Source organism: Onthophagus taurus, chromosome 7, assembly GCF_036711975.1.
Source record: "Onthophagus taurus isolate NC chromosome 7, IU_Otau_3.0, whole genome shotgun sequence".
Classification (NCBI taxonomy): Eukaryota; Metazoa; Arthropoda; class Insecta; order Coleoptera; family Scarabaeidae; genus Onthophagus; species Onthophagus taurus.
The window spans coordinates 34790875-34817139 of NC_091972.1; the positions used below are offsets into that span (position 1 = coordinate 34790875).

The following is a 26265-nucleotide window of genomic DNA, read 5'->3' on the forward strand; positions in this document are numbered from 1 at the left end:
CTTTTAAAATTTATTTAAATAGTGTATAGTTTAAAAATAGAATAGAAGACATTGAACTTGTTATTATTACTTTTTAATCACTTTTTCCTCATACGGGCACTTTGGGTCATTATACCTATAAGTGTAACATAATCGTTCGTTATTATACAAGACCTGATTATCCGATCATCCTGATATTAATTGACGTCAATTGTAATTAATTTCGTGACCTTCGATTGTGTATTTATGTATATCTTGACTTTAAAACTTGATCGACAACGATAAGTTTCAAAAGAAAATTCCCTTTAATAACCTGCCATTTATGGTATTAACTTTAATACTTCTTACATTGTATCAAGTAGCATCAACTACCATCATGTAAAATCACGTTACATCGAGTGGAACACAATTTGGTTCAAGTAGCTAAAAATATATAATGAAGATAATGATGTTTATGTAAATTTTAAGATGATGATAGTTTATATACATAAACTTTTAAACGAATCTCTTCTATATAAATATCTAAAATAACACGTGCATGCTAAAAGTGAATAAGAATTTATCAACCATAAACAACGATATGCACAGTTACGTAACAGAAAAACAATGTAAAATGGGTACCGTAAGTAAAACCCAAAGAAGACAACATTCCTTTTAAAAATTTATCTTCAATGCCAACAAGCCGCGACGGTTCATTCGATCCGTTCACCATTGTCAATCAAAACAATAAACAACGTGCGGAAGGTAAATAGTAGGTAATTGTTTTTCTTTTTGTTGATGATGATGAATCCTCAAGTGTCCTAGATTTGAATCAATCGATTCGTAAAACTGCTATCAGTTACCATTCAATCCATTAAAAGGATAATGACTAAAGAAAAAAAAAATAACAATGGGATCTGAAAGAATGTGTGTGTAAAGAACAAGTAAAATTGAAATTGGATTTAAATTGTATTCTAAATCGTAATTGCCAAGGCAATTTAACTATTTTTGCTGTTGCACGTGTCGACATTTACAAGCACGTTTTTCAATAAACGTTATAGGGAAAATTGCTTGATAAAAAATGCAATAAGTTCGTGACGGTATGTCTGTGTATTTCTTAGAAGATGCGCTCACACGAGGATTTATTTACTATTCCGTTTACATTACCAGGTGTATACGTTCAATAATAAAAATTTATAATCGTTGTGACATTCAGAAAAAACGCATGAAAATTCATTACGAACGACCTTCTCAGTTTGCCGCCTCCGATTAGATTATCCTTTCGAAGGTTTCCGTTTTTTTAATATTTAAACGGAAAAATGAGTAAATGACGCAGAAATATAGGACATGGTTAACTTGTATGCGGTTCTATTAAAAACCTATTTACTTATTTACATTTTGTAATAATATTATTTCTTACTTAATAGGTTTGTGTTAATTACGAATTTCTTATTTGTTCGTTATCGGTTGGAAAGTTGTTGCATCATTTTTTTTATTTACACACATTCTTCAGATAACCTAGAAACTTAATACACCTGATATCTTTACTAGTAATAAGTAGATTAATGTTATCAAATATTGAAAATAATATTTTTTTGGTTTCTATACAAAAATTGTTTTTATAATAGAAAAATATTTGGATCATGTTTTGACGATTTCAAATACGAATAAAATTCGAAACAAACATTTGATATTTTGAAACAATTCTGTTATGAAACAAGAATGTAGCCAACGATTATAAATCCAAGTTGGGGCCGTTATGCATATAAGAATCTTGCATCTTCAAGTTTGGCCGTGTTGTCGTCTGATGGAAGGCTGTAGGAACGTAGGCAACCAAAAATCTCATGAAGAAATGAGAAGTTGGAGTAACTACGAAGTAGGGCAAAGACTTGAAGACTTTCTCCATACTGGTATTGGAACACTATATTCTTCCAGAGTTTTAAGCTAATTTGAACGGTTTCTTTGTTACAAAGTCAAATATAATCCTTGTAGAATTAATATATAGACTGGAACAAAACTCAATACTACGAAGTATAGAATAGAATATTTATTCAATCACGTGGACTACATAAGTAGATGTGATAAATCAGCATACATAGAACAATAAAACAAAATACAATAGTAAATTATATAATACGTTATAACTAATAAAAATCACTACCTATCTAAAAATTCCTGTCTTGAATACAACAGAGAGTCTAAGAGGTACCGTTTTACAACTTGTTTACATTTTTTGGGGCACTCCTGAGATCTAATCAACAGGGGTAATCTATTATAAATTCTTGGGAAGTCATAAAAGCGACTTCTTTCAAATGTGGAGATGACATGTCGAGAGAGCAACACCAAAGATTATCTCCACCACAAAACGGCTTATATTAGTTTTTACACAAACCAAAGCTTTCAATAAATAGATGCATGGCAAGGTGAGTATCGAATGACTCCTGATGATTCCTCTATAACACTGGCAACATATTTGGCAACCCTCACACCAATTCCATCAGTACCCACACTGCTCACATTCTTTAAAGCATCAATAGACTCAACCATCTCCTCAGGAGACACCGGCCAAATATACATACTGCAAGGAACAGATATACCCAGCGTACATGAATTCACAACAAGAGGACCAAAAACAGATCGCACCTTATCAGCCGACACCGTCGAAAAATACTCACAAAATAAGTTGGACAACCGTTTTGGGAACTAGTTCTCGTTTACCAAATCGTCGTATCTCAAATCTCCGTCGTGTTGAAACCATATTCGATTGAAATTGGCTTCCTCAGTGTTGGTAACGTTTCTAAATAGCATTTCATTCTTATCAGATATTAAATATCCTTCGATAAATACAAGCCCAATTAACTGAGTATTTACTATACCGGCATTACAATTTTGTTTAGTTTCAAATTATTCTTATCCAATACACACAAGATAGAAGAATAACTTACTGCGTGATGAAGTATGTGGATCGTGATGATTTTGTACGACTTTGGTTAATCATTTCACAGTAAAGGTTTACTCTATACCTCTGACTTAGCGTGCCTATTGAAGTTGTTCTCGTTATTGAAAATTGTTTCTAGATAAGTGATGACGTTTTTTAATATTGGTACCTCAATGTATCTTTGTTAATTTTCATCTTCCACTTCTTATTGCATATTATTACGTATGTCGTCTACGTACTGCAGAATCTTTCTTCCTACTTTTCTAGGCTTATCGGATTCCATTACTTTAGATAGGGCAGGATATACCGAAGATACTTGTGGTAAACTCTCTAGCACCATCTTTCTGGTCGATACTTATTCAGAAACTTTTGTCTTGCATGTAGAACCCATCTAAAAGAGATCTAAATGTCTATAATATCAAGAAGCCTGTCCCTCAATTTGCAAAGAAGTTCTGAAGCATGATAAGGCGCCTTTAGTTTGTGAAGAATGATTTTTCCATTTCTGCTTGATTTTCTGAATCAATACTCGCTTTCCTTTTGTATTATGACTATTATCTACTATTTAGCTATAGTTTTTTTCTATCTTTCTGTTAAATATTTTTATCATAACATTCTCGTTGTCATCTACTTCGGTTTTATTTCCATTATGTGGTCATTTCTAAACACTTATTGGTAGAGTTCCGTCAATTTTTCTAATATCTCAGTATCATTCTACCTTGCTTTTCTTCTGTATATTTTGTCGATTTGCTACAGACATTTTTCAGTCTCGCTGTGGTTTCCTCTACAGTTGACACATTTTTTTATCTTTCCCTAACAATTTTTCTTTTCGGTCTCATTTCCACATGCTTCGTCTTCACAATTCCTCGTCTTTGTTGAGTATCTATACCATACATAGCTAAATCTTAGCAACAGAATATTGTATGGTGTTTCTGTATATTATAAGGACCTTTACTATGTTCGCTTTTTAGCATAGCTATGTTGACTTTTTTCCTGCCAGGTCATCCTTTTTGCAGAAATATCTGCTACTTGTTATCACTTTAGTTATTCCAATATTTCATCTTCTTTATATGATACAGTTGTTTCTTTAATGACGATCCTTAAGTCCCTTCTCACTCTTGAGTTAGTAAATGTAATGTTTCTTAACTTCTTTAATTCGTTCAATTGGTTCAATTGATGGTAGCCTATTAATTTGGTGATTTCCTTGTAGTTCGAAGAGGATTCAGTGGTAAACCTATAGTAGCTTTTTGTAGTTTTTGTTTTACCAGTCATGGTCACTCCATTAAGGCACTTCACATGAGTCACTACTAAATAGTACTCTTGATTAATATTTGTAACTCATATACATATATGCCTTGCTACGTTATGTACTTTTTCACGACATATAAATATTCATCATTCTACATTCCATTATTTTACATTTATTAGTTTTAGATATATTTAACATCACCGATTCCAAACAGCTTTATACATTTCCATCAATATACCAATTTTTAGCTATAATCATAAGTTTAAGCTTCAGAACTTTGACGTAGTAGGAACGTGATTCGTTGTGAAATCAAAATTTCTTTCAGAACTCTGCACGAACTGAAATTCATATGCAAATTTCAGTTTATATAATCTTAACCTATGATTGAATGGTTTCAAAATTCGAAGCAACGTTTATCGATTAATTAGACTCACGTCATATTTATTATGACGAGGTGCACCAAAATATTAATAAACAATCGGGAATGTGGAATTGCAATCGTGGAATACAAAAACTTAAGTTTGTGCTTACAATTTTCCAGAGTTTTTTCTCAAAGCCAAGATCGTTTAAGTGCCCAACCATGTAATTAAATTACTCCAGAACTTAGAACATGCGCAGTTGATGAAGCAGATTTATACTATGAAAAAATACAATACGAGATTGATCATGAGTTATTTTTTCTTCTGGAATTATTATGGTATTTGAACTCTTGGGCAAACTCAGGTTGTCCAAAAGATTATTAAGCTATTGGAAATTTAGAATTGCACACATGAAGCCCAAAAACTCAACATTGTACTTACAATTCACCAGAAATAAGCTCTGATTTTTTGTTCAAAGCCATGATCCCATAGTCCAAAGCTTTTAATTGCATATTTTCAGAACTTAGAGCTTGCCCAGTTATTGAATCAGATTTATGTTACCACAAGCACGACATTGATCATGAATTGTTCTAAATTATGGAATAGTGCTATTTGATTTTTTGAGGAATGTCAGGTTTATGCACAGAATATTCCAGAACTCTGTACTAACTGAAATTCTTGGGCGAATTCAAGCACATTTAACTTAAATCTAAGATTGAATACTTCAAAATATCTCACTTCAAAACTCCCGCTTTTATAAAAAAAGGTACAGCAAAAGAATAATAAGTTGATACGAATTAGAATTCGAAAATTTTCACTTCTAAAACTGAGGTTTGTGCTTACCATTTACAGATTTTTTGTTTAAAGCAAAGTCGTTTAAGTGCCCAAGCCCGTAATTGAATGATTCCGGAACTCCAGGCTTTCTGAGTTGTTAAATCAGATATACGCTATGACAAAAGACATGTACGAGTTAATCACGAATTGTTCTGAATTCTGGAATAATAGTATTTGAGATTTTGAGCGACAAAATGTCGCCTTTACCTAAGTCCGTAATTGAATGATTCCACAACTCAGACTCAGAAAAATTCTTCAGCAAATTCAAGCTCATATCGGACATACCAACATCTGATACATGATGAACTATGAGTTGTTCTGAATTCTGGTATTTTAAAAATCAAGTTTGTGCATATAAGACTTCAGAACTCAGCATACACTGAAATTCTTGTGCAAAATGTAGTTAATTTATGAAGTGAAATCTATGATTGAAGGATTCTAGAACTCAGAACTATCTGTTAAATGTATTAATCCTATCAGGTCGTATTGTTTCATTCACCTTTAACCATTTAAGTCTCAAGCAGCGTAAGAGCGCTTTTCAGGTTTTATGTTGAAAAATTCTAAACAATTCGAACGCTGTGGACAACTGTTGTAATCAACAGTAAATCTAGATTAATTTTTTACGTACTTTTAGTAATGCTTTTTCTAATCATTCTGAATAGCACCATTATTAGTAAAGAAAAGCAAGCAAAACAATCATTCTACATATTAATGCGTCAGATTGCATGCTAATTTATATTAATTTATATTTTAAGGAGCAAATTTATATGAAAAAGTACAGATTCAAGTAAAGTGCCGATCAATTACTAATGTTAAGTTATTTTCTTTTTGATGCGAGAAGACTTCTTTCCTGTCAATATACCGTTACATTTAGTTTCCTTTGATGGCGCCTTGCGTTGCTGTTTTTCCTTTTGCTGGGTAGACAGCACCAGGAAGCTTCGCGTCTAGGAATCGTCTAATGGACTTAATTGATTCTAAGTAATTACGCGAGGAAGTATACAATTTATACAAACTTTTCAATTTTCTGGTGCATTAATAATTATGTTCTAAGTAAATTATTAGTCTGGCAGGAAATTCAATGTAAAAACAAATAAATAAACAAGACAGAATAAACAAAACAATGTACACGAGAAAGTAAAATTGATTCAATTTAAAATGAAATGAGTATAAAATTCTTCAAAGAAATAAAATGGATAAGTATGTAACTAGAGATGATTATATCCATTAAACATAACACGCAAAGCTGACTCAATTACATCACTATATGAGTTACCTCGGCGTAAAAGTGATCCGCCGTAGATTGTAATTCGAGATCAATCGCTCCAATTATGCACTTTTCCTTTTCCCAAAGGAAAGACCTTAACGTTCACCGCAAAGAGACCGAGTACGATGACTCCCCGTCCCGTCCTAATGATTACATCACGTCGTTTAATGTTTACTCTGTCCGGTAGCTTTACCACGTTACCATCACCGTCGGTGACACCATACAGGTGCTCCCATTAAATTAATAACCGCGTTAAAGGATAATAATAACCACAGCACAAAGTACGGAAAATGTCCCATGATTTGCGTAAATCGTCTATGGTCCATCTGTTTTTGCAATTAATCTGTTGTGCAGCTTCCAGGTTTTGCTTGTTTATTATGGATCGCATCCTCATCTTCTCCTCGTTTTCTTTACTATTATCGTACCGGTTGCATAATGAAATTACAAATTGAACGAGGAGGAGTGTAATTTGAAAAACATTTCAAGGCAAATTTAAGATCAAATTATCTAAATAGAAATGATTACAAGAAGTTGATGTTACAATAAATTAAAGTGAAAGTTCAACTTGAAACGATTGATTTTTCAACTCAATCGAATTATTCGTTGAAAATAACCGTGTAATTAATTACTTGCAATGAAAGAAAAAATCTCGGTGTTATTGCTATAGGATTTATTGCTTGTTTTTACGACATAACCACACACAATGGAAATTGTTTATGAATTTAAAGTTAACAATTTGCGTACATGCGCAAGAAATAACGTAATACTATGAGTCATAACGATTTTAGAAAAACGCTTTTTTACAATTATAAACCATTTAATTTTGCTGCACGTTCTTCTTTACGTTGAATTCTCTTTTTAATTTGGCGCTGCGTACTCAAATTATGACGTTTACAGAATTTTTGATTCCGTAGAAATTTTATATCAACACCTAAAGTTGATTCGTGTCGAAATTTCTTCGGCTTTTTAATACCATTACGATGAGCTTTCTTCGTTTGGTTATGATTAGTGTAATTCTTTGACTTTGCCATTATCTTCCAATTACTTTTTAAAACAAATTGTTATAAAATTGTTTCTAAGACAACGATGTTTAAATTTGTGGCCAACTTTTCTATTTTTATTGTACTTTTGCATTTATTACCACCACACTTTTAATTATTTTATTAATCGAAATAACTGTGAAACCGCAAAGACAACTTTCACCATCTCATTAAGTCGCACGATTCTCAGACGACATGATAAGACGTGTTTCGCACTTTTCATTTTAACTGTTTGCACAATTAACACTCTCTACGGATTAATGTTCAATGTCGAGATATGCTGATGCAAAAAGAAAGAAAATAAGAGTAGTACTTCGAATAGATTTCACAATAATTTTTATTAAGTACTTTTTATCTACAAAAAGAATAAAAAGTAAAAAAAAAACTCTACACAATGTTAAACATAGTGAAAGCCGAATGCCGAGCACGTTTAGCAAATTGTAAAACTTCTAAAGCTTCTTTCTTTTCTTTAAATATATTCAGGATGCGTACAATGCGAGAAAACGGCTACGAATTGTTAATTTTCAAATGGATAAACAAGGCAATTTGTATTGAATTCGACGAATATTAATGAAGAGAAAAAGAAATAATGTATGTACTTGTATTAAATTGGTTTCGGTTGAGCTAAATCTAGATTTAGAAACAACTAAACTAGATTTTTGAAGCTAATTTTAGATGTTAAATCTAGTTTAACGTCAGAAAGGTTTAAGAATTTAAGAAAAACCAATTAAATTTGATTGACAGTTAACCGTTGGTTACAAATACCGGTTACCATTCAACGATTTAACTGAGGATATTACATCTATTTCATTTTGAAAGAGGTGACGTTGACACTGAGAAACGATTGGTTTCGTTCTTGTGTTGTTAGAAGCCGGATGACAACGCCATCGTTTTTATTAGATATTAGAGGATGTTCGACGAAATGTAAAGTTTTTCATCGACTCAATTATAAAGTACTTCCTTCGTTACTAATTACAATTTTAGCATTAGTTATTTTCTTCAATTGTGTTGTTAAGATTAATTCTCTTTAATTTTATTAATATATTAATTATATTTTATCGAAATACTTTTTTAATTTGAATCTATTCAAGATAGAATAAAAAAAGAATATGTGGTAACACCACGATGCTGACTCACTGCGAATATTTGGGAAAGTATAAGTTCACTAAACTTTTAATTAGTTTTTCTAAGTCATTAATTGCTTTTGTAATAATAATAAGATTAGTATACCTATGATTTTATATGCGTTCAGAATAGACTGACATTTGACAGTGTCGAATTTGATTAAAGTTTATATTTAACGAGCCAAGCAAGAAACCGCACCCGATGTAATTTTGTGGCTGAGGTGTTGTAATCCTCTGGCGTCATGCCTAAGACTCTCTTTTCTGTTGGTACAGGATAAACTATCATTTCTAATATACAGAGTGTTTATTTGAAAATTTTCCACAACCACATTTGTAAATCTGGAAATTTATGATAAAAATTGCTGAAATACGTATAGGAATATAAATTGCTCTACAGTTTCGATGTTTCGTTCTCTTATAGTCAAGTTATGCAGATGTCGTTTTGTAATTCTGTCCCGCTCCGACCTTAGCGCAATCCTTAATTTATTCTGAATTTTGGTTTTGTTACATTTTGTATTCTTACTACAGTTTCCAGTGGGTGACTGTTCTATAGTTGGAACACTGGAGTCGATCGCCTTTCTTGTGTAATGGACTTGGCATAATGCCAAGGTTCCATTCTTCATGTATTCTCTTAGATGTCCATAACCAAGTTGTGACAGGTTCATGAAGCGTCTACATCAGCTTATCTCCTCCTTATTTTATTAGTTCTGCGGCGATGTTATTCGATCTTCGTGCTTTGTTGTTTTCTAATTTGTTCGTTGCTACATTACACTATATGTCGGCGGTTCTTGTTCTCTGTTGTCTGATGAGTCTGGCAAAACTTCTTCGCACCATCCATCTTTCTCTCTTCTTTTTTATATCACACCTCTTTTCTGCCCTCCTCCTTGCTCTAATCGGTGAAGGACTGCTCGCCTGATTCCATACTTTCATATCGTTTAGGTTCTGCCTTACAGATAATATTTCTACATGTGATTCACTCGATGTTAGTATATACGCTCTTTTGTCTATTTCCAAGCTTCAGATTTATGTTCTGTGTGTACGCTTCATTTCTATTGCGATCTTTGAGGATCTATTGGTTGAATTTATCGTATTGTTCTCCTGTTGTGTGTTTGGCATTCGGTATTCTTGCTCTAACCTCACTCACTGGCAGGTAGTAATCAGAGTCGACGTTGAAACCTCGCCTACTTTTGGCCTCTATTATGTCACATTGCTGTTTTACATCAATGAAGTGATGTGTGGTCGTCTTTGTATCCACAAGGGAACATGTTTACCAATTATACATATTTATCAGTTTCTCCTATTTGGTTCCACAGTTTGTGCAACCAAATAGGTTTGTGTGCACGCAGTTTATGTGAGTCCTTACATTCCAAGTAGCAATTCGCGCGAAGTTGTCATCTTTTGATCAGTTCGGTTCAAAGACAGAAACTCTTTGAGCTTTGGTAACTGGTATTTTCTTTATAGGGGACCATTGATTGGTGACCACAGCTTTCCACAAGCTTGCTCAAATTACCGAAGCTCACCAACTTGAAGAGTTGAGACTAAGTGATATTCTCAGGATACAGCGTCTAAAATCAAACTTTCTAAAATCAAGCAAATAGTTGCCATAATTATTTTGATTAGGAATAATGTTTAATTTTTTGGAAAATATCCTACATTTTACAAAGTAGTTTTTTAATGTTATTTTTTGAAAGTGCACTAAAAGATATAGACGAATCAGATTTATATTTACAATTAGAGGACAAGCTTTATACCCTACAATTACATAAAGCTTTATAATATTACTTCCATGCAACTTTTTGGATCCAGGTGTTTTCAACGTACCGCCATTAAAAACTGATTCTTAATTTTTCTCAATTTTTGAACTCAATTTTTTTAAATTCCTAAATCGATATTTTTCAGTCAGCAGAATAAGGACAATACTGAATTCTTTTTTATAATTAAAGTAAGTTAATCCACTGTTTGGTGGCTTTTCCGTCACAACATGCTTCATATCATTGATTTCATACAAAAATCTATTTCTTTATTTTGCCACTTTTTCGTTGGTGGCGATAGTATCACAATGGAGTTAAGTTTTGATCAAATTTTAGTACAAACTTTATAAACAAAGATTCAAACTGTTGACTTCCGCAATCTGTAACTAAAGGCCAAACTAACTAATTAAACGATTGCTAAAGAAAGGCAAAAACTAAAAAGCGAAATAAACATGTCGATTCTACAGATGATATCTTAAAAAAAAGGAACTATGAAGATGAATTGAATTTTTTTTACCGAGTGATTATGCAATTACTGAACCAATTGACAATTTTAAAGATAAACTTAAAAACTCTGTCGGTACTGAACATGCATTTAATGTCACAAATACTCATAACATCTAATAACTTCAAATATATCAGTTTCTATCAAAGCGGCTTTCTGAACCCGAATTAAAATCAACAGAAATATTACAGAAATTGTCCAACATTTTCAAAATAACGTAGATTTTTTTGCCAAACATTCGAAAGTACTTAAAAAAATTATTCTTCTAAAAGATTTGTGATTAGATGATGAAATTCCCCATATTCTTATATTTTCAGGTTAATTTCATGAACCTATTTGCAAAACCAAGCTGGTGATGTTTTTCAAGCTAAAAATAGACGTGCAACATGCTATTATTTAAAAGCATAGAACGTTCTATGCTTTTAAAATATAAACGTGATCCGTACTTAATTTAATTTAATTTTATTTTTAACTTCAATATTTTATAATTATGTAAACAATATTTATACAACAAATTTGATATCTTTATCTTCTTCGGTGTTTGTCAAATTAGTGCCTGAAATGGCATATAGCCGAAAATAGTAACACTCATACATTTGTAAATTATAGGCCAATTAAGTACAAAAACATTTTTTTTCTCCTTGTTACAAATATCGGTAGAGTGGATTTCGATTATAATTCTTTATATTTCTTTGAAAGTTTGGTGCAGATTTCGGCGTAAATTTTTGTATTTTTACTAACAATAAGTTGGTAGTTTAGCTTGATCATAAATTCATAACGTCGCAAAAGTTTTTCACATGTCTCGATAACATTGCAACAGCACACAACATAACAATTGATGCAGGCAGTGATGGTCATGCCGAAAAAAATGCAGAACTGCCACCTTCTAATTTTTCTACTACCTCACCTATTTTATATTTAGGCATATAAGAAACTAGAGTTTTGTTTTAATCGACCCAAAACATGGATGTATTTGGTTCTCTACTTTTCATATTTAGTATTTCGGGTGGTATTATCCTCTTATTTTTCCGGAGTGTTCCTGTGATAGTCAACTTGAATGTATCGTCCAAGCGTTTAGCGTTTAACAGCTATTTCAACAGAAGCTTGCCAATTGTCCATAGTTATGTGAACAAATTTGATCAATTCCAGTACATAATGGTATCTACCATGTACTTTGAAGAAGAGTCGCAAAGAATTACGATTTTTATTCCATACTTTAGCGATTTATTCGAGATACAGTCTTCTTTTTTGCAAGTTAACATCTAAGCCCCATTTACTATACTCTTCAATTAATTTATGCATCATATATTCAACATCATCAATCACAACTTTATCGTCAGCAAATGCCAAGGTGTAGTGTTGATGTACTATTGGTATTGGTATACCTATTGTTTGAGCATTTCAACTAATAATCTTCTTTAGCTACGAATTTATGAAACTTCTTAGGAGTATAAAAGAACAATTAATCTTCATTTTAGTTATACATATTTTCATATTTCTAGGATTTTCGTTTTTTTTGCAATAAATCTTGTATGTAATAGTATCGAAGATCGAGTTATTAATGTACTTATTAAAATAATTTTTCTCCCAGACTATCGGGAATTAATTAATGAAACTTGCTAACAATAAATCCTATTTTAAATTACCATTGTTAGTAATGTAAAGAAATAGTTGACATAATAAAACCATAAATCTCTGCTATAATTATCATGCGATTCTTAGAATGTTTAAGTGAACATTCTAAAAATCTGTTTAAGTAACATTCTAATTCACAATATGAAAAGTCCCACATTACGCATTACGACAATCTATAGAATATATAGAATCTATATATCTTCAGTAATAATTATCCTGTTGACATGATTTAATTCTTAAAACATAATTAACAAATTTGGAAAAAGGAAAATAAAAAAAGTTAATGTTTTGATAATCTCAAGGTGATGATTTGAACTGTTAACAGCCGTAATTTTAGCATTAATTAAAGCATAGGTATATTAAAAAAACATTTAAAAGCATGTCATTTGGTTACTGTTGTATCTCTTAAGAAGAATTGGGCTTCGTTTTGGTTATATCGTTAAAATTCTAGGATTTTCGGTTGCTTTGAAAAAACAATATTAAAACCCAATATAATCGAAAACAGAGTAATTTCTGATATAATCATTTAAAAAGTGAAGGTTTTCTGAGGATCTTTCAACTACTAATTTATGAAATTTCGTAGTAATACAAAAGAAGAAAAATATTCAGTTTGATATATATTTTCAACTTTCTAACATTTATGGTCTCTGCAAAAAATTCTTACTTCCAACGAATCCAAAAATTGGGTTAGAAATAATATAACCATTAAAAAAAAAGATTTGTCTCGAAAAGTTTTAAACATTAATTAAAGAAATTTATGAGAACATATACAGTCAATTAAGGGTTATTTTAATAACAGCTACCAATTTCTAAGAGGTTTAGTATCTCTGCAAATGATTCTTAAACACAACCTAGTTAATTTTGATAACTGTCATAAAACAATTTTTTTTCTAGAAAGTGTTAAGAATTAGCGCTTTTTAAGGATATAAAATTAGAAATGGTCGTCATTATGGTTAGATAATTATTACTTTCACACTTAGGTTTTGTTTGATCAATCTATATTCGTAATAAATCAATACATATTCTTTTTGAAATTATTGTTCCATTCCGTTTCAATACTATTAGATTGTCCATTACATTTATACTTTCTCTTTAATATGATTTTGTAAATTTATATGTCTACTGTAATTCAGTAACCACAATTTGCGGTTATTTTAAGTTACCTGGCACAAGTTCGAGTTCGATCTTTTCTGACCACAAATTTACCATAAAGAAGAAAAAACTTATAGCTTAGAGCGTTCAAGTAAATTTAGAGTCAATAACCTTTACATAATAATAACTATTTGAACATTTCCTCTTTTTATACCCCACTTTTTTCGTTTCATAATCGATGTTTATTTAAGTCATAATAGAACAAAACACAACATAAAAGTTGAATAGAACGATTTTTATAAAACGTGTAAATAAACATAAATAACCTTGAAAAGATCAACGTTCGTTCGTATTCCTTTTTTCTTCGTTTTCTTCTTTGGCGCGCAACGTTAAAAGCTGCTCTTCTTTATTCTCTCGTTACTTGTTCGTAACGGTTCTTCGCGAGATACGCAAGGAAAGAGCGACCAGCACCTGCCGTTGGAGTGGGAAGATACTTCCTGATCGCAAAGACCATTTTTCTTTTTCTTTCAACCTTAAACGAAATTCCCAACACACGCGAGAATATCTCCGGTTACGCCCTTAGGCTCGGTACTAATGAATATGGAACAGTTGCGAGTACAACTTGTACGTCATAGAATGTTCTTGACGGTGCTAATTAAACTCCGAAGACACCCCTAGAATGACCACAGTTAAACGTGAACGACGTGTACGAGATGGCATGTTATGACACGTTACAAATGAAAATGTATGCGAAAACATGACGTCTTGATCAAACAGCCGTGGTGAAGCATCAATGATTATACGAAGAAGATCGAATGGTGTTTATATGGGTTATAGGTTGTAAATGGTTTGAAGACGTTTTTGGGTTGAGTTTATTTTTAGTTGTTTAAGGATTGTGGTATGTTAAGGATAAAACGTTTTAGTTTCTGCTTTTGGAAAGACACCTTAAAGGTATGATCGAAACATAGTTTTGTGCGGTTTTGTTTTTTATATATTTATTTAAAATAAATAAAAATTAACAAGTATACAAAATTTTGGAATAAATTCATCATCTTGAAGTAGAACTTTCTTAGAATGCATTTTTATTATAAATATAACATTCAAACATGCAGAGTTGGACTTATGAATCATAACAAGGTTTATGGAAATTGAGTCATAAAACAATTAAATTTCTTTTCAAATGCTTATAATTTTATCATTAACCGTTCGCAACACTCGTGCTATAAGAACTGCGCGTGGGCTGAGCACCACTTGAGCATTGAATTCAAATTAAATACAGTAAGAACAGCAAATTACAATCCAATAAATCCTAATGTAAATGCTTGTGATGTTACCACAGTTAGTAATGTAAAGAAATACTTGACATAATAAAACCACATATCTCTGCTATAATAATCACGCGATTCTTAGAATGTTTAAGTGAATCAGGAGTATGTAATTCACAATATGAAAAGTCCCACATTACGCATTACCATCGTATATTATTAAATTGATAAAAGCAAAAAGAAAAATGTATTGAGTAATCGAGAACGCAGATCTGAAAACTAGAATCTTTTCACCTTTTTGGCTTACCTTCTGGCACATCATTTGGTTATTGTTATATCTCTTGAATGCTTATACGACTAAATATTAATAGAATCGACATAGTTGAGTTTGGAAAAATTAATAGCATTGACTAGAATAGAATGATTATTAACTACAGATGCGAGGAGTTGAAATTTTTGTCGTCTAGATTAGTAAAATAACCCAGCTGATACAACAAGTGAGGTGAAGAAGAGCTTTTGAAAATGCACTGCTTTTCTATTTTGGAACAGTTTACTCACTGAATTTCATGATCTGAAGAATTTATTCCAAGGATATCATTGTAAACTTCATTTCTTAGCTTGTAAGAAAGATCATATGCTTGCGAGATAATATTGACGAAGTAGTCTTTGTTCATTTTGAATATAAACAGTAGAAAGTTTTTTTTTACAATTTATGATCGTTACATAAGGAACGTTTGCCTATTTAATCGGCTCTTTGAACTTATATAATACGTTTATAGTCAGGAGAAATCAACATTCACGTGATTACCAGTTATGTCAGTAGGGTAGTTACAAAGAACCCGCGTCGAGGCATTATTAGACCGCAATGTTTTTCTGGTCCTCTGTGCCTAGACAAAATGTTCTAAAATAAATAATATTTCAAACTCAGAGCTGACAGTCACTCTAAAAGGGAGTGTCACTAGAGAATGTACACAGGGCAGAATCGCAGAATACTATCCTAGTTATCATGACAAAGGCAGCTAACTTCAAACCAACCTAACTGGACCACAAAGCGATCGAATTTTTCCTCAGAGCAATGCAACGCTAAGCCAAAAGATGTCCACCCAAACCAAAAACAAACGAATCAACCCTAAAGCAACTTAATACATCTTCAAACCAACTAATCTAAAGTCAGAGTAACACAACCAAAACCAAAATCCCGGCCTAAGATTGGCGGTCATGGATCTACTAAAAACTCCCCCTCTTTTTTTGTCCTCTCCTGTGTGGAAAGGCCCTTCTGGACTTTAGCCATCACAGAAGCGGCAATATTTCGTCTCTTGTGCTTGGATTGGATTGGCGGACTCCTTGGACAGAATATCCCTCCTGCTCATAATCTCCCTCAAACAATTGGTCACTGTATGCCATTTTATCTCGGTTTCTAACATTAATGTCACCATGTTGTGCTTATGCAACTTACATCCACATATTTCTTCAGCTTAGCTCATACCATTTAAACCAATACAAGCCCAAAGCAATCGAATCCAACCTTAAAGCAACTAAATCGAACACCAAATTAAAATAATCAAACCCAAAATGAACATAACCACAAAGTCAGTCCAAACACAAAGTAACACAGAACTTCAAGCCAATATAATAGTCAGGTATTTTTTACACTTCTGCCAGATTCCATTTTTTTATCTTAAGTTGTATTGTGATGAAGTCCTAACACTTTTAAGCATCTTCATATGATTACATTTCTTTAGATATCTTATTTTCATTTTATAACATATACTGCAATTCTAGCGGTTCGCATTCGGTTGACAGTTCTGTTTCTTTTCTTTCTTTTTCTGTTATGTTATTATATTATTATTCGTAACGCTTCCCTTTTTTGGATGAACCAGAACCATCTAAGACAACTATATTAGTTCGAATATGTATTAGTTACGATTGTTTCATTGATGTTCTTCATCAGGTCCGTGATTTGCCAAAGAGGCTGAAGATTTTCCTAAATTGGAGGTCGATGCTAAAACGTCACAATCATCCCTTGGTAGATGTAGTTGTTGTACGGTTAGATCTCTTGTGCAAACATCTAACAGTATGGCTTTCTCCACTATGTTCCACATCATCTTGCCAAAAGTATTTAGTTACAAAAGCAGGAAAAGTGTTAAGCTTTTTATGTCATCAATATTATTTAGCTGTCCGGTTGTATGTCAAAGTGAGTGTATATTGACCATTATTTCAAGTGGAGAATGATGCACTTAAATAAGCTTAATTCAATTTCGATGCTGGTAAAGTATTCTTTAAGCAGTTTCATAATTATTTTTAATATAAGTTCACTTCATTTTCCAATTTCCACTGTCACTATTGATCTCCAATTTTCTAGGCTATCTATTATTGCTATAATCTTTCTGCTAATCTGATTACCTGATAAAAATTTTGCTCATAAATAGATGCTTAGGTGTGAACGTTAACTTTTCCACCAAACATAATCAACCACATAGAAATCTAGACTGGCACAGTTTGGAAATTTCAGTTTTGTTATTTAAACCCGTTCGTAATTCGCGAAACAACGACTAACAGTTGTTGGATTCATAGGAAGCGGTCGCATTATTACTTGTTCAAGATTCTTAAGTGCACTCTGGAACTCCTAACTAGACACTGTAGAGTAATCAAGCACTTCTACAACATGAGATTAGTTAATAAAACTCTAAGTATCTAAGAGGAGAGTAGAATTTTAAAAAATTCTTATGCTGTTTTATGTTTTTAGAACATGAAATAATATAGGGTGCCACAAGAAACTGTTGCCGATCACGAAATGAAGTTATAAAATAGGAAAATGATTCAGGTTATTATTTTTAAAAGTGGGAAAGTGGTGATTTGATAAAATATTTAAGAAAGATATTTTATCAAATGTAATAAATTTTCAAACATCTTCTTCGCAAGTAATATTAAAAGATAATATACCGTTCTCAATCTTCTAATACATGTCTTAAGTAAGAGGTTAATGCTCATTTGAGTAGAAATTTACTGTTGAAACTCTATTATCTTTACACATGTCTTTCTAGCACGAAACGTTAGGTAACATAGCTGTAAACAAGAGATGTTGCAGTAAATTAACAGCGATGCATATCGCAAAAACCTCCTTAACTTTTATCAACTTCTATGTGAGTACTATAAATACTTAGAAATCAAAAAGACAAACGTTTGAAGAACGCGTTTCTAAATAGAAACTTTTCCCTGCCACCACTTAAGCATAGTCACGTTAAGAAGTAGAAGTAAGCATAGCTCGTGCCCGACGAGCATTTTAAAGATAACCCACGTCGTGTCGACAACACGTCGCGATCTTCAGGTACTTGCAGAAGGTACTCCACACAGGTGTACAATTCTTTCGTTTCTGGTTGAATATCTCTTCGCGATCGGTTCTTGCTTCAGGTGCGTGCGTGCACACACCACGCGAAGAGAAGGAGTAGTGTGCTCAACGTCCATTTCTTCAGTCGACCAACCTCATTCCGTTCGGATCTAACTCCAAGAGTACCGTTGCCGAGGTTGCCCGCAGCAGATGCTCCGGTATCCGAAGAAACAGCTGACTTCTTCTTCGTCTTTTATCGCGTTCTTGCTTTCGTCACGATTTTTCATAACGCGAGTTATTCAGTGTGCGCAAACTAGGACGTAATTATTATTATTGATTCGACGTGAACTAGATATTTTGATAGTTTGTTTTTCAAATCAATGAATAGTGATGAACAAGTTTTGCAGTTTTGGGATGAGCGAAAAGCTCAAAGAGAACCAGACGATATTGATGTTGCCTGATATTTCTATATCGCAGGTTAGTAATAAATTTAGTTTTCTTTAGAAAAGAAAGTTGTTCAGATGAACTGAAAAAAAATTATTTTCGATTTTCTCGATGGATATTTAATTATTACCATATGCTATTAATAGATGAAATCTTATTGATTTGAGGTTTATTGATTTAACTTTCTGTAATAAAGATGCTTTTTAACAATTCAATTTTTTAATTATTTAAAAAAATTGTTTTTATATAAATATTTACTAATCGATAAACAACAAGTGTGATTTTTTGTTGTTTGTGTCTTTTACAATTTGGTTGTAAACAAGCATAAATTAATGTACGTGTGTGAGTTTCTAAAGAAGACTATTTGTCGTTAAGCAAGTAAGCTTGATCGTATTACGATGGCAACGCCGCCAGCTTAACGTCTCCTCTTTAAGATGATATATGACAAGTTATTTGCAAAACCACAAGAGCATTCAAGAAAAAAAATCATTAAGTGATGTTAGATATTCTTAAACGAATTTAAATGTTAAAAAAATCATAACTGATATATTAATTGCAACAAAGAAATACTTATTTGTACCAAAATAAAGCTTAACATGATCTGTTTAAAATAATATATAAGTTATTTGGACAACCGTTAGATCGTTGAGAAAAAAATTATTAAAGTGATATTATGATAATTAGATATTTCGAACGAATTTAAATCTCTTTCTATTTTTTTTATCGAAATAAAGCTTAGCTTTTTGTCTTTAGAACGATATAACAATGGATTTAACAAGAAGTTATGGAAGAAATAATTTATATATGCTTTTTAATAAATTACAAAAATTTAAGTCAGTTTTTTAATTTAATATTTAGTACTAAAATACCAAATTTGAAGCATTACATTAGAATTCTTAAGTAATTTGAATGGAAAAAAGTTATCCTTATCTTAATTAGTTTTCGAGACATTATTCTTTAACGGTAACCTCCAAAATAGAGACAGATATGACAGAGTAGAAGGTTGAACTAATACAGGAAGGGTAAAATACATGCGGTACAACGATGAATAAATTAAATAAGGCATTAGGTAGATAAAGAGATCTTAATAGTTAGAGATAACTTGAACGCAAGAATTAGGAAAGGGAGAGGTAGAAATGATAAAAGATAGAAGATGCTGTATAAAGAATGTCGGATCTCTTGAACTGAAAGATCTATTCAAATAAGACCTTTATGAAAAGAATATACTTATCGATGATATCTTGGAGGAGAATGAAACCTTATTTGATTATGTAATAGTAGACCAGGATATTTGCTGCATCAAATTATCAACCGTTAGAAGTGAGCTCGATAGTGAGAGGTGGTGAATGGAAGACGATCGGAAAACAAATAAGTTAAACACAATCAGAAAGAGAGAGTAGTACAACGATGATGAAAGAGATGATGTCACAAGGAACGATTGGTGAAGTAAAGAGTATGATAAAAAAAAGGAAATTGTAGCAATACAAAATACACTAAAATTTAAGCTCGAGGGATATTTTTGATTATATAGTTTCATAGACTATGTAGCAGTAGATCAAGAAACGTGGAAGCGGGTATAACGTTTAAAAAGAGTGAATCAGCGGAAATAAATCACCAACTACTGGAAGTCAAGAGGTATAGAATTCTGCAATAAGAAATTCAAAAAGCTGAAAAAAAAAGAAGATTTACATGGGTAGGGGAGCGTCTTTCCAACAGAATAGAGCTCAACCCCAACGGGTTTGTGTCTTTAGAAATTATCTGCAGAAAACAATTTTAATTTAAGCTAATTTAGGTCCTGCAACAATCAGCATCTTCATTCTCGTGTCGTCATCAAGAAATATCAAATCTTGATGAAAATCAAGTCTTTTTCTTCTTTGGCACGAATATGTTAAGCTCTTCTGATCCAGTGCGTCGACTTCCCCTTTGGTATTATTATAAGAATTAATTAGTTCTGGTTTTCCATTTTCTTCTCTATATTATGAACACATTCATTTTTTTTCGGCACATATGAAATTAATGTATGTATTATCCCGTGTAAATCCAAACTTACAGGAGTTAACTGATGAATTCTTAGATTGTGTAAAAGTCGTTGGAATTTCTCACTTATTCTTCCAACATATGTCAGTCAAGCTCGTTTTAGTTCATCTAACAGCTCTATTGAAGTGAACCAATTGTCTCCTGTGACGTTCGTGAAGTATTTTGAATTGAAACTAACTTTAGTACACTGCGTGTTGGCACTGACAGTTTTATAGGATTAAGTTCCGTTGTTTTGCCAGTGTATACGAATGAGTTTAATAAATAGTGTTTTTACATCACACAAACACATTATTTTGATGCATATTTCTTAGGTTTGCTTTAGTTTGCTGAAAACCAACGAGCATTTCATCGACGACGCAGTTGTTGTTAAAAGTATATATATTTGATATGGCAGCAAGTCTATCGCCATTGTTAATTCTATCACTTCTTGTTGTTTGATCATCAAATCTGAGTGTTGACATAAGAAACAAAAAACGGTCTTCCGACATTGTAGCTCTAAAGATATCTCTGCCAGTACCATCTTTTGCATAAAGGCTTCTTGTATCTTCATGATTTGATTTGAACACACCAGCCAAAAATCAGAAGTCCCAGAAATGCTTTCAGTTCAATTATATCCAAATGCCTACGTAAGTAAATGTTGGTTCGTACGCAACGCTTGCTTCATTCAAATGGCGTTGTTACCGAAGCACTTGGTGCTGGACCTTTTATTCCTGATAGATGAAGAATTATATTTAGGACTAGATGTCCTTGAAGAACCAGGAGAATATTTAGACCACTTTTACAAATTCTTCTTGTTGACGACATCGCAATAGATTATACAATCTGGTTAACTACTTCCTGTCGGTAACAATTTGTCGACTGAAAAGTAAAATTCTAGGGAATATTTTTATCTCAAGAACTCGAGCTACTAAATAAAAAAGTGAGGTTAAAAATATTAAAACATCCCATGTAAAAGAAATAAAATGCTATAGAAATACTACGTTTTCATATTGAGTGTGTTCATGAATTAAAGAATATGCCTTAAGAAATTGTGAAAATGGATCGCACTGAAAGTAATCGTTCAGTCAATCACTTAATTCTAAACCTGGTTCAAATTTCAAATCTTCTTCAAGTGTGGTTTATTTTCCCAATCCAATCCAACCCAATCTTTTTGTTAGTTATTTGCCTATCAGAAACAAACCCAACCCAACCCGTTCTTATATTCTTATACTTGTAATAGACGTTTGCCGATTAAAAGTGTTCACTGGCTAAGAGTGTCTAAAACCGTCTGGAAGTGAAACTATCCGAAACTATCTAAAAGTACGATTCTAAAATTACTTAATACGTAAATTACTTATACGCAAAAAAATTTATATTTTATTGTCCTAGTTCATATATTTAGCACTTAATCATTTTTTTTTTTTGATTTCTCCTCACATTGACAGAGATAAGTTAGAAGTTGTAGACATAAAATAAATTGATCAACCCGGAAAAAGTAATATTTAGAACTTGAAAATTTCTTCGTGTACTTGCCAGTTTAACAAATAACTCAAAGATGAAAAAGTGATGCATGGTGTGGTAAAGAATTTCTTCATATACAGGAACAAAAGAGTGAAGCAAATTTAATTAAAGTTGCAATAGTTGTTTTAATTGTAAGTTGAGAAAGCATCTAGTTGTCACCTAAACTCTCTTATGACTCTATTACTCTCCTATGACTCCAAAGCAACTTTCCACTAGAAGACAAAGAATGAACTTTAATGCGAAATCAGTTTCATGCCAAATAAGATTAGAAATGAATCCAAATACATTGTTAAACTATCACTTAACAAGAAACTCAAGTCCCTGGGTGGAGTATCTAAGTGGCAGTTAGATGTTTTCTCAATTTCGAAAAATTATTGTAATTCTCATTATATTTGCTTCAGTAAGATAACCACAATCATTCCATACTTTCCACATGTTAATATTTCGCATCCTTATGTTGTCCATCACTTCGATCAAGCAATATTTCCTACACCTCTTTCTTATACTTTCGTTCATTTCCTTTAAACAAATATTTTCCTCAAAAATTTCTTTGAAAAGATTAATAACGTTATCTAATCGTTACATACATATCTTCCTCTGATTCCCCCTTCCTCCCATTCAGTATGTACTCCAACACCTGTACTTGTTATTTTTCATGTCTTATTATTATGTCTTATTTCCTTAATTCTTCCACTTTCACCTCCTCTACAAATTCTGTGCCTCCCTTTTTAATACCCTCGTTAGTATTTTGTTGGATTTATTCCAACATCTTCTGCTCACCAACTCTATATCTTTGCTCTTTACAATACTTCGATGATATCTTTTCAGAACATCTCGAAATCACCTATCCGAAATCACCCACCATTATTCTATCTACTTCCTACAAAATCTCCGACTAGTTATATTTCTATTAGCTGGTTTCAACCCATATCCCTAGTAATATTAGTTCTTCAATTATTCGATCTCGTACACTTTCTAACTCCACACTTCATTCCTCCACTTCAGTCTATCTCCCTTACAGAACCTCATGACTTTCATTTTCAACTAAATATCGCTGTTTATTAAACTTGTTTAGAAATTTTTTAAATCTTGAATTAATTTTTTGTATAATAGTCTAAAAAAAATCCAATTGTGTTGCATCGTCTTGGTCTTCGACCTAGACTAGAAAAGACAAATTAAACGTAAACTGCTTTTGTTTGGCATATCACTTCATACCTGGACAGCGTCGCGCAAACCGAATGCAGATATGTTGATTTTGATATGTATTTACATTAAAAAGTATAAAAATTACATTAAAAATGTATATATAACATTATTGAATGAAGAGGAATGAAATGAAGAGCGAGATGATAGAATATGTATTTGATGAGTTTTGGAGAAAACTGAATCCAATGTTCTTAAGGGAAATTTTTGAATGAAGTCTCTAAGGAAAGCAGTTATAGAAGTAGCGAAAGGGATGCAAATATAAATTCGTGCAGCATTGTTTATGTTATAGCTAACAAAGAAGATATAATGAAAATGTGAAGGTTGCGAAGGATTGAAAAGACAAAGGAGAAAGAACAACCATGAAGTGAAGTAAGATGATGATCAGTTTTGTATTTATTTTCATAACTTCTCGAACAACTGGTATTGATAAATTTTGTCAATTGTGTGGGAATATCTTTATTTATTATTAAATATGTAATGTTATATAAAACAGGATAGATAAGAGACTAGAGATAATAAATCAATAAAAATTTTAACATTTATTACTCACTACTAATTACACCAACAACAACACAAAGTGTTAATATAGATTTTAGCGTAGGTTTTCTTGTACAATACAAATTAACAATGATCTTATTACCATAAAATCAAGTTTCCTTTTTAAAGTGATTCAATGTTGAACCGACGCGATTTCCCAACAAATTGTTGTACAATAACACCGCCAATTCGCCTTTTTTGCAAATTTTTGACCTTCTGTTATGTCAACGACTACCAAAAAAAAAAATTAAATCGAAAATTTAAGCGGAACGACTATTATTACGTAATTGCACATCCGCTTGTTCAAATAACATCGATGAAAATATTAAATAAAAAAAAACGAATTTACTTTTAATTATTTGTAATAGACACTCCTCCGTCTTTAAAACGTAAACGTTTCGTATGTAGGACGATGTACGAAGAGAACAAGGTCAAATTTACGTTGCTCACGAGTCGAGACGACGCGAAAAGTTGTTGAAGAGGTTTTGTTGTTGTGGACATAGCAAAATGAATTAAAGATTCAAGGAGAGTTTCGTTGAGTTTTATTTTCGTTTAAAATTTCTTTTGCTTTTGTAGTCGTTTTTTTAAAGAGAACCGCTCCTACTTTCTGATTAACGATGAAATCGTTGGACTACTTTACTGACATCGCATCCGTTTCATCGTCGAGGATGAGTTAAATTCGTCTGGTTTTGCGGTGCATCCGGATTATTTGCATAATTCGTTTTATATCTGGTGATTAAGTGAATTAGTTGGCAATAGTTGTTTTATCGAGCGGAATAATAATTTTCTTTCATACGGTTTTTAGGTAATTGTTAATTTAATATTATAATGGTCATAATATAATTACAATAATGTATGAATAATAATAAAAGAAATTATAAAGTTATTATTAGGATTTTTTTATTAAATATTTCTTTTTTGTAGAAATTACTGGAAGATTTCAACCGAATCAAAATTAAATACGTTTATCATAAAAGCAAAATTGCATTCTAAAATGATTTCACCAACACAACTTTATTGGCTTTCTAGGTATTTAGGTTACTGTTAACGTCTTAACAACTTAATTGTAAATAGAAATAGTAAAAGTCAAATTTAAACATATTGTAATGTAATTACAACGTTTATATACACAATGTATTGGTCTATTAACTAGTAAAATAAATGTATTATTTAGTTTTTATCTCATCAGAAAGTAGAAATCTGACTTTATATATCTGGTGCATATAATCTGGATTTCTTGGAATTATGAAAATATTTTATATTAATTTAAACTTTCTTTTTAAATCACATCCTGTATTATATTCAAATAGTTCTAAAAATAAATTCGAATATAACTCAAAACGCATCGAATAACATTGATGTTAACCGTGGTTCGCAGTTCTCTTCGCATGCCTCATTTTATTACTCGTTTCCTCTTATTCAGTTCGTTCGCATGTTACGACTGTTTACGAGTTACTGCATGTAAGTATCAAACTGTAAAATGTTACGTCATTTCCGTGCGAATACATGGAAGAACAGAACTATGTATGTATTAACAAATTTGCAACTTTTGATATTAAAAAGATAAAAAATATTTATCGTTTTTCTGTTACGGTTGTTTTAATGACCATATTAAATACTTAATCAGTTTTTTGTTGAAGAAAAAATTGGTTATAAATCAGAAGCTTTTAAAATGTTTAGAATCGATAAATAAACTGTTTTATGGTTTAACTTTATATAACTTTTTGATATCTAAACCATAAATTTTAAAGAATCCTCTCGAATTCGAACAGCTTTCACCCGAGATCTCTTATTTTTTTGCTGACACTCATAAAAACGCTATATAATTAAATGTGTGAACATTCCTCAACATAGAATAGTAGCGGCAGACAGTAATCAAGCAAAAAACATCTCCCGTTACCTGACTCATTCAGACTAGGAAGTGGTCTCACAGTGGAGATGAAACTGAAGAAGTTTTACTCACACCATTCTCTTCAATTCCATCTTCTTCCCCTTCTCTTTTCTTATCTTAAATCGTCTTTTATAAAAATTGATTCGTTGTGTGTGATGTTCCGGCATCTGGTATGCTGTTTCCTTTCTAGTTACGTTTTCAGTTGTAAATTTACAATTGTGGCGTTTACTTGCTTCTTTCTTCATTCCTTTAGTAGCTTGTTCTTTTCATTTTTCTTATTAGCTTTTCCAACGTTTTATATCCTTTTTCAA

The 26265-nt window shown here is 31.9% G+C and overlaps 2 protein-coding genes across 3 annotated transcripts in view; one reads left to right on the forward strand and one right to left on the reverse strand.

Moving 5' to 3' along the window:
* The window catches only part of LOC111413189 (GTP-Rho-binding protein rhophilin), a 112568-nt gene that overhangs the window by 9854 nt on the left and 76449 nt on the right, over positions 1 to 26265 (forward strand). Inside the window, exon 1 of one of the 2 annotated variants that reach the window (XM_023044075.2) lies at positions 18426 to 18816. The exons of the other annotated variant lie outside the window; for it this stretch is intronic. Within the exon in view, the coding sequence (XP_022899843.2) occupies positions 18730 to 18816 (87 nt within the window). The 5' untranslated portion in view covers positions 18426 to 18729. Of the gene's footprint in view, positions 1 to 18425; positions 18817 to 26265 lie in introns of those variants that run through there. 2 annotated transcript variants of the gene reach the window in all.
* On the reverse strand, positions 7253 to 7675 carry LOC139430689 (large ribosomal subunit protein eL29-like). The gene has a single exon (XM_071197911.1). The coding sequence runs from the start codon at positions 7628 to 7630 to the stop codon at positions 7406 to 7408; it is 225 nt and encodes a 74-aa protein (XP_071054012.1). The 5' UTR covers positions 7631 to 7675; the 3' UTR covers positions 7253 to 7405.